The sequence below is a fragment of the Chrysemys picta genome, chromosome 6 (assembly GCF_011386835.1).
Source record: "Chrysemys picta bellii isolate R12L10 chromosome 6, ASM1138683v2, whole genome shotgun sequence".
In the NCBI taxonomy this organism is placed as follows: Eukaryota; Metazoa; Chordata; order Testudines; family Emydidae; genus Chrysemys; species Chrysemys picta.
The window spans coordinates 102,815,855-102,828,763 of record NC_088796.1 but is presented as its reverse complement, the minus strand read 5'-3'; the positions used below and the strand labels follow the sequence as shown (position 1 = coordinate 102,828,763).

At 41.7% G+C, this 12,909-nt stretch overlaps 1 protein-coding gene and 1 long non-coding RNA gene across 7 annotated transcripts in view; one reads left to right on the top strand and one right to left on the bottom strand.

The window, feature by feature from the left end:
• ACER2 (alkaline ceramidase 2) overlaps nt 1-12,909 on the top strand; it is a 33,671-nt gene that overhangs the window by 7,745 nt on the left and 13,017 nt on the right. For 2 of the 6 annotated variants that reach the window (XM_042850544.2, XM_042850546.2), the window contains exons 2-5: nt 6,759-6,873; nt 7,929-8,070; nt 9,017-9,340; nt 12,371-12,508. In XM_042850544.2, coding sequence (XP_042706478.2) covers nt 6,759-6,873; nt 7,929-8,070; nt 9,017-9,340; nt 12,371-12,508 — 719 coding nt within the window. Of the gene's footprint in view, nt 1-1,589; nt 1,927-6,758; nt 6,874-7,928; nt 8,071-9,016; nt 9,341-12,370; nt 12,509-12,909 lie in introns of those variants that run through there. The other 4 variants (XM_042850545.2, XM_005297685.5, XM_042850547.2 and 1 more) reach the window with 4 other exon arrangements.
• Nucleotides 609-1,445, bottom strand: LOC135972243 (uncharacterized). Its single transcript, XR_010588648.1, has 2 exons — nt 1,304-1,445; nt 609-767 (listed from the first exon to the last, which is right to left on the bottom strand). It is a non-coding gene; the product is annotated as an uncharacterized LOC135972243 (long non-coding RNA).

Genomic DNA, 12,909 nt, shown 5'->3' with positions numbered 1-12,909 from the left:
TGCTCTGTTGTATCCCCAATGCTGCCAGCTTGTCTGCTATTTCTTACTACAGATGGTCATTTCTGGTACACTTATTGAAATTGAATGTCTTTTTCTCCTCACACCACAGATATACCAGAATCTGACCATGGTCCTGTGACCAGGTAGCAGTGTGTTTGGCAACAGACTTCTTGTCGGTGGCCATAGCTAACTCAGGAGACAGTTACCTCTGTTTGCAGCTCAGCAGGCAGAATAAAATGGAAACATTAAATGCCAAGCAGCTGTACATGCACCAGGGAGCTGCTTCTGTTTCCTGGGAGTCAATTGGCTAATCTTGGGATAGAAAGGATAAGAAGGCTGGCCCATAGCATTGTGGGATAGTGTTTGCAGACTCTCAGGATGTGAGACGGGGGGATCTGGTCCCAAGCCCTGTTCATGGTGCAAAATGATGCATTGTGGACCCAAGTCCCAGTGTGACTCAGGCTCAGACACACCCATCTTGCAGGGTCCTAGGGTCTGGGTTCAGAAGGCTTACTGGTCTGAATCAGATAGATTTGTGGGTAGATTGAAGGGGGGGTTGGGCTTGAGCCTGAATCTGAGCCCAGGTTTACATTGGAATGTAGACATACCCTTAGAGGTTATCCCTCTGAGACAGGCTGGATCGGCAGGTAGCAATCGATCCATCGGGGATCAATTTATCGCGTGTATCCCCAATCACTCTCCTGTCGACTGCTGAACTCCAGCTCGGCAAGAGGCAGAAGCAAAGTTGGCGGGGGAGCCGCGGCGCGCTGCAAGGACGCAAAGTAAGTAATTTTAATTTGATCTAAGATACGTCGACTTCAGCTATGCTATTCTCGAAGCTGAAGTTGCATATCTTAGATCGATTTCCCTCCCCTCCCCAGTGTAGACCAGGCCCAAGGCACATTGGTGACATTGGTGGGGCGGTGTGGGGAAGCTCTTGTCTCTTTTTCTGTGTGTAAACAGATGGCTTTAGTCTGTAAAGCTGCCAGACTATGGATTTTCACCAGAACAGAAAAAAAAAAAAAAAAAAAAAAAAAAGCTGAATCCAGAAGCTGTTCTAGGAAAGATTACTGCAGTTCATTAATTTAAATGTTTCTAATACAGTCTGTTTTACTTGTGCTGGTGCCCAGATGCAGAGCATGTTGCATTGAAAAAATGTCTGCGTTATCCTTTATTTCCCTGTTTGTTCACTTTGAGTCTTGAATGTTTCTGCCCACATTTGTGTGGGTTTCGGAGTGAGGATTGGCCGTCAAGTGACAGCCTGGAATCCCAGAGATAGAAATTAAGATTTACTAAATCCTACCTAGTGCCTCCGCTGGGGACTAGTGCAGGATTATTCCATACAGCCTCGTCTCGCCTGTGCTCCTGCAGTCCGGTCCTGCACTATAGAAGTCAATCAACAGGAGCTTGCACCGACTTCAGTTGGAGCAGGAGCCGGCTCTCTGTGTCGTGTGTGGTAAATACAGGGCAGCAGCAGTGATTCTTGTAGCGAGCCTCAGCCAGCTGGGGGAGGCATAAGGCGCAGGCGCTCTGGGGCCGCGGGCAGGCAGGCTGATCAGCTGGGAAGCGTGCATGAAGCTAAACAACCCACTGGGAGGAGGGAGGATGAGTCCAACAGGCTGAGAACTGCAAAGCTGCTGCTTGTGGCGCTCCATATCCGGCTGGAGCAAAGAAAAACAGGATGAAGCTGCTGTGGGTGCTACCTCAATGTTGTCTGCGCCTTGCTGATTAGTCCAGGGGAGCAACAGCACGGAGAGAGCCCCGACACAGCGGCAGCTGAAAAAGCAGAAGCTGACACAAGGCAGATCCACCCCAGTCATGAGCACCCTCTACTTGTGGGATCAGCTGCGAGCCGGCAGCTCCGAGGTAGACTGGTGTGAAGATAACTACACTATCGTGCCCACGATAGCCGAGTTCTACAACACGGTGTGTATCGAGCACATATTTATTTTGTGTGTGTTTACATCTGTGTGCATGTCCCTGTGTCCTACAGTGCCTGCAGTACATTCGGTATTCATTTTTATTTCTTATGTTTAATACATAGAGAGAGAGAGTGTGTGACTAAGATATTATTTAAATATTGTTGGTACATCTTGTCACTTTCAGTGGCTTTTAAATTAAAAAAAATGAGATGCAAATAACATTTACATTTGTTACTTTTTGTTTGCTAACTTTAATAGGAGCAATATCCAAATATAGCAAAAATACCATCACCTTCTTTTGTATTTCATAGTTTTTTAGCCTTGATTTCAAAGCACTTCCATGGGGAGTTAAAAGGAAATGAGATCTCTTGTTTTTCTAGCTTGAGTGAAATAGCAACAGTTCCTCAGCTTTCCCTTGCCTTTTTGCACACAGGGCTCGAATAAGGTCTTCTTGCATGGGACTGTGTTGATATTGTATTGCATTAGGGCTGTGGTCTTGCTATCCAATTGCATGACAAGTTATCAGTTTTCCTGTAGCTTTATTTGGGGATGTGTGGTGGGAAGCATCTTTTGTGATCTGGTTTCACATGCCTGTTTACTGTTGATTTTTGTTTCACCACCGTATTAGGCTAATGTTTTTAGGGGAACTTTAAAACATTTTTGTTTTAAAATGAAATGGGAAATGTTAAGGTTGATCACAAAATACCATCTACTATATTGATTGGAAAATTTTCTGATCCTAATTCTGTGTATATATCTCTCTTAAATCAACAATATGTAGAAAGGGCCATGTATCAGTCTCATTTATGTTGGATTTACCAGTATAACTTTGACTTAATTGGAGCTACTCCAGATTTCTACCAGCATAACTGAGATCAGAATCAGGCCCAAAGACTAAACAAAATACAAAACAGATTTTTATCTCCACCCACTCCCAATGAAGAGCCATCAGTTATTATAGATGGAACACTGCTGCCCTCATCTTCCCATATTTTAATTTTCTGGGACCATCTAACTTGTGTGACACTCTTTTCTTTCTTTTGGGAGCAGTATGCTTGGGGTTTTGGCTAGTAGCCTTTGCACTGGAGTAGTGGTGATCACAGAATGCTGTACATGGAAGAACTAAAAATTGCTGCTGTTGAAAGTTTTGTTTTTTGTTTTTTTCCCATTGAGCTGAGTAAATTCCTTTCACAGGTCTGCAATTGCAGCTTCTTGTGTATCAAATTTAGGGCTGGTCTATAGGTTTATCTGTATTAGAACATTTTAATATGGTAAATTGCTAGATTTATTCTGACCAGTTCAAGCGCATCTCTGTTGGGCTTCTCTGCACCCAGACTTTTGGATTGATTCAACTATTTCAGTTAGGGGTGTCATTTTTTTTAACTGAAATAATTATACTGTTACAATCCCAAATCTGAATGCAGTTAAACCAGTATAAAGGTGCTATCCACTAGTATAGTTTATTCTCCTATCCCCTTCCTGTATGGGAATAGCTTTATACCAGTATAACTGCATCCACATTGGGGGGAAAGGAGGTGGCATTGTATAGCTTCACAGATTTGTAGGGAAAGTGTGGTGTACACTGGGTCCTGCAAATTCTGTTCAGGGCTTCCTTCAATTTTAATGGGCAGTCATGCATGGAGGGCTGGCAGGATGGTAACCAAAGTTTCTCTGACTCTTTTCTTCCCACTTCACTGTCTTTTGGGGTTTCTCAAACCCATCTTCCTAAAAACTTGCCTAGCTCCTTCCTCTTTGTCTCCTGTTCTTTCTGGCTTTTTTTTCCTTTCCAGGTTAGCAACTGATTGTAGCGCTGCACAATGTTACAGAAGTACATTTACAAACTGAACCCTCTGCTGAGCGAATCAGTGAGGACTACATCATCTCAGTCCGTGTCTTTTTTTCTTACTGGCTCCACACATTTAAATAAAACAAATCCCACATTTGAGCCCAGCATTGCTGATGCTATGGTTTCCCTAGAACCACTATCAAAGGTGATCTGGTTTATGGGTGCCCTATGATATCTGAGCACTTTGGTGTAAGTAGTCTGCTGTATTTGCCCATGTTGTCACTGTAAAAGAACATAAAAAACAGGGACGAAGTTTTTATGAAAGCAACTGTGCCTTGAAGCAGGCTGGAAATGAGATGGGAGAGGATGGTGATATGCTGAGCAGATGAGCTAAAACATGAATGGTAATACTATAGAATGTAGTCCTGGAAAGTGCAGGATGAATGATCAGATTAGGTCAAGAAAAGACAGCTGTTTACAGATTTATGGTGGAAATCCTGGCCCAACTCAAGTCAATGGGAGTTTTGCCACTGACCTCATTGGAGCCAAGATTTCACTCCATACCTCTAAAATGGCTTGGGATAACATGGCTATGGGCCTGACCCAAAGCCCATTGAAGTCACTGGAAAGACTGCCCTTGTCTTGAATGGGCTTTGGATCAGGCCCTTAAAGTACTATAGCAGAACCTTGCTAATACACATCCAAAAATGCCAGATATTATTCACTTCTCAACAAAGTTTTAACAGCACAGTCCTGTAGTCACAGGACGAAGGCTTTATCTAAACACAAATTTTGCAACAGTTACCTGAAGATATTTTAATTTTGTTTAGTTAGACTGGTGCAAACTGTGTAGACACTCCTAAATTGAATGTAAATCAGTGGGGATTTTTTGGGGGGCAGTAGGGGGGGGGCTACTGCCCACGAAAGCTTATGCTCTAATAAATGTGTTAGTCTCTAAGCTTGCCACAAGTACTCCTGTTCTTTTTGCGGATACAGACTAACACGGCTGCTACTCTGAAACCTTTGTTTTTAATTGACTTTTGTAAAGCTATGCTCTATCTGCGGCATTGCAGACCTATGTGGAAGTCCTGGGTAACAAGAACTGGTCAATCTTTCTTCATTGTGCCTTTGTTTCCACACTCAGGTCTTTTGTTGACCAAAATTAGGGAACCAAATGTTTGCAGTGATGGAATTTGGTCTAGTTTGTGATGCAGCTCAAAGCAAAGAACGGTTACATTAGGCCTTTTAATACAGTATATCAGGATCCCCTCTTTTCTATATAGTTTATTTTTATAAAACTGGAAGTGCAATACAGTGGCTTCTAATGATGTATTTTAGACCTCTTCTTGCCAACCATATTTTGTTCTGTAACAATCCTAGAGGCCAGTCCTAAAAAACCGCAGAATCCTTCCTTCCTCCCTCTTCTCAATAGCCTGATGATCTAGCTTATTTTATTTTTAGGTGACAGGGGAGGTGGGTTGGTCACTTTTTTTTTTAATTGGTTTTTGTTGCATTTCAGCCTTTTCAACATTTTCATTGTAATCTTTTCTTAAATAAAAAAATGATTTTAAAAGTACCAGTGAGCTCGTCTCTATCACATTTATCTTCTGAGTCTCAGGCTGAATGCTGTTTCCAAGGGTTCTGCTGGCACAGATTCACTGGGTCTCTAGTAAAGAGTGTGCTATTTTAAACTGAGCAGGAGATTGCTTTTTCTAAATATTTTACTTTAACTAAACCCAAAGGACAAGGCTTCTGAAGAAAATGTGACCCTCTGAGGGGGCATCTTTAGTTTGATTTAATGCTTCTCGCATACAGTGCTTACAAATGAATATGCCTAGGGAGCCCCTCCTTTAGTTCCTGTCATTTTGAATGCTGGTTTTATGAACATATTTTGACCCTTCCTGGGAATGTAAGTGAGGTGATTGAATTTTAATCTCTCTGAATTCTTGTGTAGAGTGAAGACTATACACCTCTATCCCAATATAACGCTGTCCTCGGGAGCCAAAAAATCTTACCTTGTTATAGGTGAAACCGTGTTATATCGAACTTGCTTTGATCCGCCGGAGTGCACAGCCTCCTCCCTCCCCTGGAGCACTGTTTTACTGTGTTATATCCGAATTCGTGTTATATCGGGTTGCGTTATATCGAGGTAGAGGTGTATTTGAGGAAGTGAGTAGGGAAAAATATAGTTGAAGGAGCAAACACACCCATTAATGGTCCAATCCTACATGCCTTGTCCATCCCAAACTCTCATTAACTTCAGTGGAAGGTTGAGGGGCACTGGGAATATATGATCAGGCCCTAAAAGGCCAAACTGGCCAGTATAAGTTATGGGTTTCAAAGGCAGCTGCAATTCCCCTTTTTTTTCAGGTGGACTCTTATGACCAAACTCTCTCTCCTGCCTGAGTAATTGGGCCGGACACTGAGAATGTCATAGAGGCAATGATGAGGAATTCTCCCTCCCCGATCCCTCACCCCAGGGATGAAGCTGTAGGGTAGATGCCCCACAGCTGCCTGTTACAGCCTAAGAGTTGCAGCAGGGTTCCCCAGCCCAAGTGTCTCTGCCTTCCTCTAAGGGAGGACCACATGATCTGTGGCAGTTCCACAAGTTTTCATGCAAGGCTCCCATAGTCATTAAGAAGAGAGTGCCACCAGCTAAGATCCTTGTTATTCACCTCTTGTTGTTGTCATTATATACGTTTTGAATTGCAATGACATGAATATTTGATACTGTATTTGTGTAATCACAAAAGTGTTGCTCCTGGGATAGATTTACAAGGTATTTTAAGGAAGGGCTCATCTACATTATACATTGTTCCCAGTCCTGATGGATTTATACTTAACATTTCTCAAAGTAAAGGCCTCCACTGCAGAACCTGGGGTCAGCTTTGAAAAAAATAGGACATATGAGTTTTGGTAAGCTGGGGTTGTCATCAGATCAAGCAACAAATGTGCTTTTCTAGATGGCTTTAAACAGCTTACAAACTTTAAAGGTTTGTTTCATTTTCCCCCTTTATTTGATACATTTTATTTTATATTTTCTTTTCTAGATAAGCAACATCTTGTTTTTTGTTTTACCACCCATATGTATGTGCTTATTTCGTCAATATGCAACCTGCTTCAACAGTGGAATATACTTAATATGGACTCTGCTAGTTGTTGTTGGTAAGTTGATTAGTCTGTGTGTGTGCGTGTATGTGTCTGGTCATGCACGAACTGCAAGAGAGAGGAAATTGGGTTCTTTTCCTGCCCGCATATCATGTTGTTGAAAAATAAAGCAACCCTGACGTCTAGTGAGCAGTTTGTTTGAACTTACTTGATACTGAAGCAAATGCACTTTTACAAAGGAAAATGTACTGTGACAATCTAGGTTGGCTGGAACTCTGGCCTGCTTAGCTCCGCTCTGCCCTTCCTTTGCGTAATTGCTCTTGCTACATTTGGGCTTGATCCTGAGCAGTGCTGAGCACCCACATCCCATTACTTTAGTAGGAGTTGAGGATATTTAGCATCATCTGGGAGGTGTTCCGGAGCCTTTTGTTTGTAACATGCTGATAATTTCTCTCCATAGAAGTGAATGGTTAGATAAATGTCTATCAGGGATGGTCTAGACAGTATTTGGTCCTGCCATGCGGGCAGGGGACTAGTCTCGATGACCTCTCGAGGTCCCTTCCAGTCCTAGAATCTATGAATCTATGAATGTTTACCCATTTTATGTACAGAGGATCATTAATGTTTCCACTGTCAGCAACAATGGAAGATTTTGAAATACTACATAGATGGGGCAAAGAATTATTGTGCAGGTTGCATGGCTCTGTAAAAGAGCATGGGATTTTCCACCTGTAAATCATGCTAAGGTTTAGCCACCACTTGTTGCCAGCCTTGTTTGACTTACCCCTCCCAGCCAGTGAGAATCTCTATTTTTAGTTGTTTAGTTTGGAGTGTTTTGTGTGTGTGTGTTTTTAAATAATACTGTGCCCGTTTCATTAATAGTGATACCCTGATGTGCTGTTTCCTTTACGTAAGCTCCATTTTGCTATTTAGAGCTGACATTTGCCCCTTTCATAAATCAGTTGTTTTGCAATAAGTTTTAGCTGCCACCAATTGTGGTGTTGTTTAAGTCTTTCTACCATTTCCAGACTATTAGGTCCATTGTTAAGCAGCACATTTTAGTGCCATACGCTACTGTAACTTCATATTGGCTTTTTAATTGATTCATCCAGGCATTGGATCTGTCTATTTCCATGCTACACTCAGTTTCCTGGGTCAGATGCTAGATGAGCTGGCTATTCTTTGGGTCCTGATGTGTGCTCTGGCCATGTGGTTCCCCAGAAGATACCTCCCAAAAGTTTTTCGAAATGACAGGTAATATATATGTATGCGGTGTCGCTGTAGATGTGTCAGTCACAAGATATTAGAGAGACAAGGTGGGTGAATTAGTAACTTTTATTGGACCAACTTCTGTTGGTGAGAGAGACAAGCTTTTGAGCTTACACAGAGTTCTTCATCAGGTCTGGGAAATGCACTCGGAGTGTCATAGCTAAATACAAAGTGGAACAGATTGTTTAGCGTAAATATTTAACTCATATTTCAAGAGACCTTTCAAGGTGAAGTGACCCATTAACACCTCTCCAGTCATGGGAGGGAAGGGGGAAAAAGTGCTCAGCAGAGGGCTTAAGTGGGCTACAGATTGTTGTAATAGGCCATAAATCCAGTGTGTCTATTCAGTCCATGATTTTTAGTATCTAGCAAAGTTATGCATTTAAGCTTCCAGGCTTATCTTTTGAAGGTGTCATGCAAGTTTCCTTTGAGGATGAGGACTAAGAGGTTAGATATAGAATGATCACTCTGTTTAAAGTGATCACCGACATGCGATAGGGTGTTTTTGTCTTTTATCATTTTTCTGTGTGAGTTCATTTATGTGTGTAATGATTGTCTTGTTTCACCCACATAGTTGTTACTGGGGCATTTAGTGCACTGGATGAAGTGCACCATATGTGATAGGTCCTACACATACCTATAGATCTTGAAAGGTGTGTTGTGGGTTGATAGCAGTGGAGATATGGACTGAGTAGAGACACTGGATTTATGGCTTATTACAACAGTCTATAATCCATTTAACTCCCTCACCCCACCCTGTGACAGAATGTACCCCTGTATTCATACTCTGCATGCTATTTTAATAATCTTTGTACAAAATATGTCTTGTGAGGTATCATTTAAAAACTCATTATTGTCCTGGTAAAATGTGTGGCAATGTGAAGTTATAAGATTCCACTGTATGGTGTTATTAACACATGTTATCAAACAGGTCTGTCCTAAACAAGGGAATCTGTGCTCTGCTTAACTTGCATTTAAGTAGTAAACAGTCATCATCAAGCAGAAAGCTCAAACAGGGCAAGAAAAAAAGCAGCAGAGAACATCCTGCTACACAACTTGCCTGTTGCCTTACTTCCAGCTGGAAATGCTTCTCAAAGGGGGGACAGAACTATAAAAAGAAGGGGAAGACACCCCAAAGGACCCCCCCCATGCACATCGATTCACTGCACCTGAACGGACAAAGGAAGCAGCTACTGCGCTGGGGGAGGGGTCCTGATCTAAGAGGCTTGGTCAGTAAGACTGCTGAAAGGATGTGGTGAGAACTTTGCTTTGAATTTAACATAGTTTAAGTTAGGCACCAGTAGACTTTTATCTTAATTTTTATTGAAACCTAAAAAGTCAGAAATGGTTACATTACTTTTACTCACTTAAAATCTATCTTTTTGTAATTAATACATTTGTTTTATCTAATCCATTGTGTTTAACTTGAAGTGTCTGGGAAACTCCATTTGGGAGCGGCAAATTGTGTGCATATTATCCCTTTAAAGAAGTAACGGACCTAATATAATTGCATTGTCCAGAGAAGCTGGGCAGTACAGGACATACATTTCTGGGTACAAATCTAAGATTGTGGGTTTATGGGGGTCACCCTGCAGTATTATGAAGGCTGGTGAGGGCCAGAGTGTGGTTGGCAGGCTGTAGTTATACATAAACACTCAGGGTGTGGCTTGCATGCTGGAAGGCTGTTTGTGAGTGGCCTAGGTGGGAGCTACTTCAGCAAGGCATTGTAAGGCACTCAGTGTTACAGTGTAGGGGTGGTAGAGCTGCTTATTAGTCTAGATCAGGGGTCGGCAACGTTCAGGGTAAGCACCCTAGTGGGCCGGGCCAGTTTATTTACCTGCTGACGTGCCAGGTGCGGCCGATTGTGGCCTCCACTCACCGCAGTTCGCCGTCCCGGGCCAGTGGGGGCTGCGCGGGCGAGAGATGTCCTGGCCGCGGCTTCCCGGAGCCCCCATTGGCTCGGGACGGCGAACCGCAGCCAGTGGGGGCCACAATCGGCTGAACCTGCCGCGTCAGCAGGTAAATAAACTGGCCCGGCCCACTAGGGTGCTTACCCTGGCGAGCCGCGTGCCGAACGTTGCCGACCCCTGGTCTAGATTGTACCCTGCTATATCACATCCTCAGTTTTATTTTTCCTTTCCCCCTGTGACTGGAGAGGTGTTATTAGGCCATTTTACGATGAATAGTCTCTTGAAATATGTGTTAACTATTTATGCTAAACTATTTGTTGCACTTTGTATTTCACTGTGACACTCTGAGTACCTTTTTCCAGACCTCAAAAAGAGCTCTGTGTAAGCTGGAAAGCTTGTCTCTCTCACCAACAGATGGTCCAATAAAAGATATTAACTCAGGTAAAATCTATCTTAAAGAACTCAGGATGGTTCCCTGATTGTGTCTTGAAGCTCATTGCATTAGCATCTAGACCTGCATGTAACTGCATTGAATAACCACGTAATTTTGCCACTGTCGCTACTGTCCTTCCTCATGCTATTCTTTTCCAGCTGTTTGTTACCTCCAGGCCCACTCATTGCTAATATTAGTGTACTCCATTGCTTCCTGTCTTCCTAGGATCAGCTGTTTTGTTTTTGTCACAAATCTTATTGGAGGATCATCTTATTTTAAAAACATCTTTGATTTGAACTTTCCACCAGAACACTCCTCAAATTGCTTTCATTATGAAAAGTGCATCTTAAATGACCATATGCCGTTGTCATTCCAATCTCATGACTTTGTCCCAGTTGTGTGACTCTTGTTTACTTCTGCATATTGCAACACAGTGCTTTTATAGGACACGCTGCCTGCTCTTTCACTCCCAAAAGCAAAAATGAAGCAGAGGTTTTGTAGCAGTGTTTCATTACGTGGTTGGCAGCATTTTGACATTTGATTCAACTATAGGACATTTCATGCTGTCCAAAAATATATGAACACTTAAGAATTAGCCAAAAAAAATCCTTTAGTCATTGCTTTACATAACTGAATGTTACATCCAGCAACTGTTCTGTGCATAGACTCACAGTATTGCTAACAGGGTTAAACAGCTTCCTTGTTAAACTGTTTCTTAGTGCTCTTCTTATTTAAATAAAAAAAGGAACAATAGACATTTGGGATGAAATCCTGGATCTATTGAAGTCAATGGCAAAGCTCCCTGCAGTCAGATCTCAGGAGATGACTGATCTACAGTGAGTACAAGAATCAGGTCCTGTAACTTTAAAACTCCTGAGAAAAAATTTAATCTGGGATATGAAATTTCAGGGAGATTATTTTTTTTTTCTTTACAGAAGTTAAGAGGGGCAAGGGAGAGTTTTGAAAAACAGGCAAATAATGGTCAGTTACCTTCAAATGAAGCTGTTTGCCTAACTCTGCGCCATAAGAAATGCATCCAGAATGTGACTTCTGAGAGAACTCCAGCTTGGAGGACATATTTTTTTTTCCCCTCCCATAGATTAGACCCCAGAAACATGATGTTTAAAGTATGTAGTCTGTCCAAGCCAAAATTTAAAGAGAGTTTAAGGTGAATTTAAAATTTGAATTTATCAGGCTGTATACTATACACATTCAGATCTTGATTCTGCCTTTAATTATACTGGGAGTATTGCCAAACCTGAACTTAAAAAAAACACAAGTCAGGCCTCCCAAAATCATTGGTTTAAGAATCATGACTTATAAAAAAAAATCTAAAAAAAAAAAAAATCTCTGTATTACCTTTGTGAGGTTTTGAACCTTTAGATTTCAGGTTTGCAAGCTTTTCTCTGCAACCAGGCAAGCTAGAAACACACTTTATTAAAAAAATGAAAGCTGAGATTCTAACCTAACATGATTCCAGTAAATAGGGCTTTAAGGGAAATAATAAATATCATGATACTTGTAAAATAATGAGAATTGGCAACACTGCACTGGTTTTAGACCTCGTAACTCAATTGAATGCAGTGGAATAGCTCACGATTTATACTAGAATAAGAGAGATCAGAATAGGGCCTCAGTTTCAAATATTTATGATCAGTGTGTATATAAAATATTAAACTTTCAAGGCTGCAGTCTTGCGAAGACTTATGCACGAGACACATAGGTATGCAAAGTTAAAGTCTTTGCCAGATTGGGACCAAAGTAGACATTCTGTACACATCATGTTGTTGTCATAGTGTGTGTCGTTTCTTATACCTATTCAAAGAAATGTTGTTTACAACAATTTTAAACATGTTTAGGATTTTATAGTTGCCTTTTCTTGTTTATCATTAATTTAAGGTTTAATTAAAGCAAAATGTACCCTTTTTCTTTAATTATTCAGGGCAAGGTTTAAAGCTGCAGTCGGTGTCCTTTCTGGAGTTACTACATGCCTGGCATTCATTAAGCCTGCTATCAACAACATCTCATTAATGACATTAGGTGTCCCCTGCACGGCTCTGCTTATTGCTGAGTTGAAGAGGTAGGTGTCTTTCTTCTGTATGTGAAGCAGCCTTTCCTGATGCTTGTTTTCTGAGGGTTTCATTCTAGATACTAATATACTTTTGGGCAGATCACCTTCCAAATGCATGACCCACATAAGGGCTAGGCAGAATCTGTCTGTGTACTCAAGGGACTCAACCCTCCCTGCTCTCCACCCCCACCCTGGCAGGCAGAGAACTGGGAAGCACCGGGCACACTGTTATCAGTTCTTGCAATTTTATAGCAAGTCTCATAACCTTTAATGTTTTCACTTAAAGCCCTAACTCCTGAAATACTTGGTTGTGGGAATCTCAACTTTTTTTTTTTTTCATGGTTTTCTAGCCTTCATGGTTGCAGAGAAAAGCTCAAAAACCCAAACCCTAAAGGCTCAAAAGCCAGTAG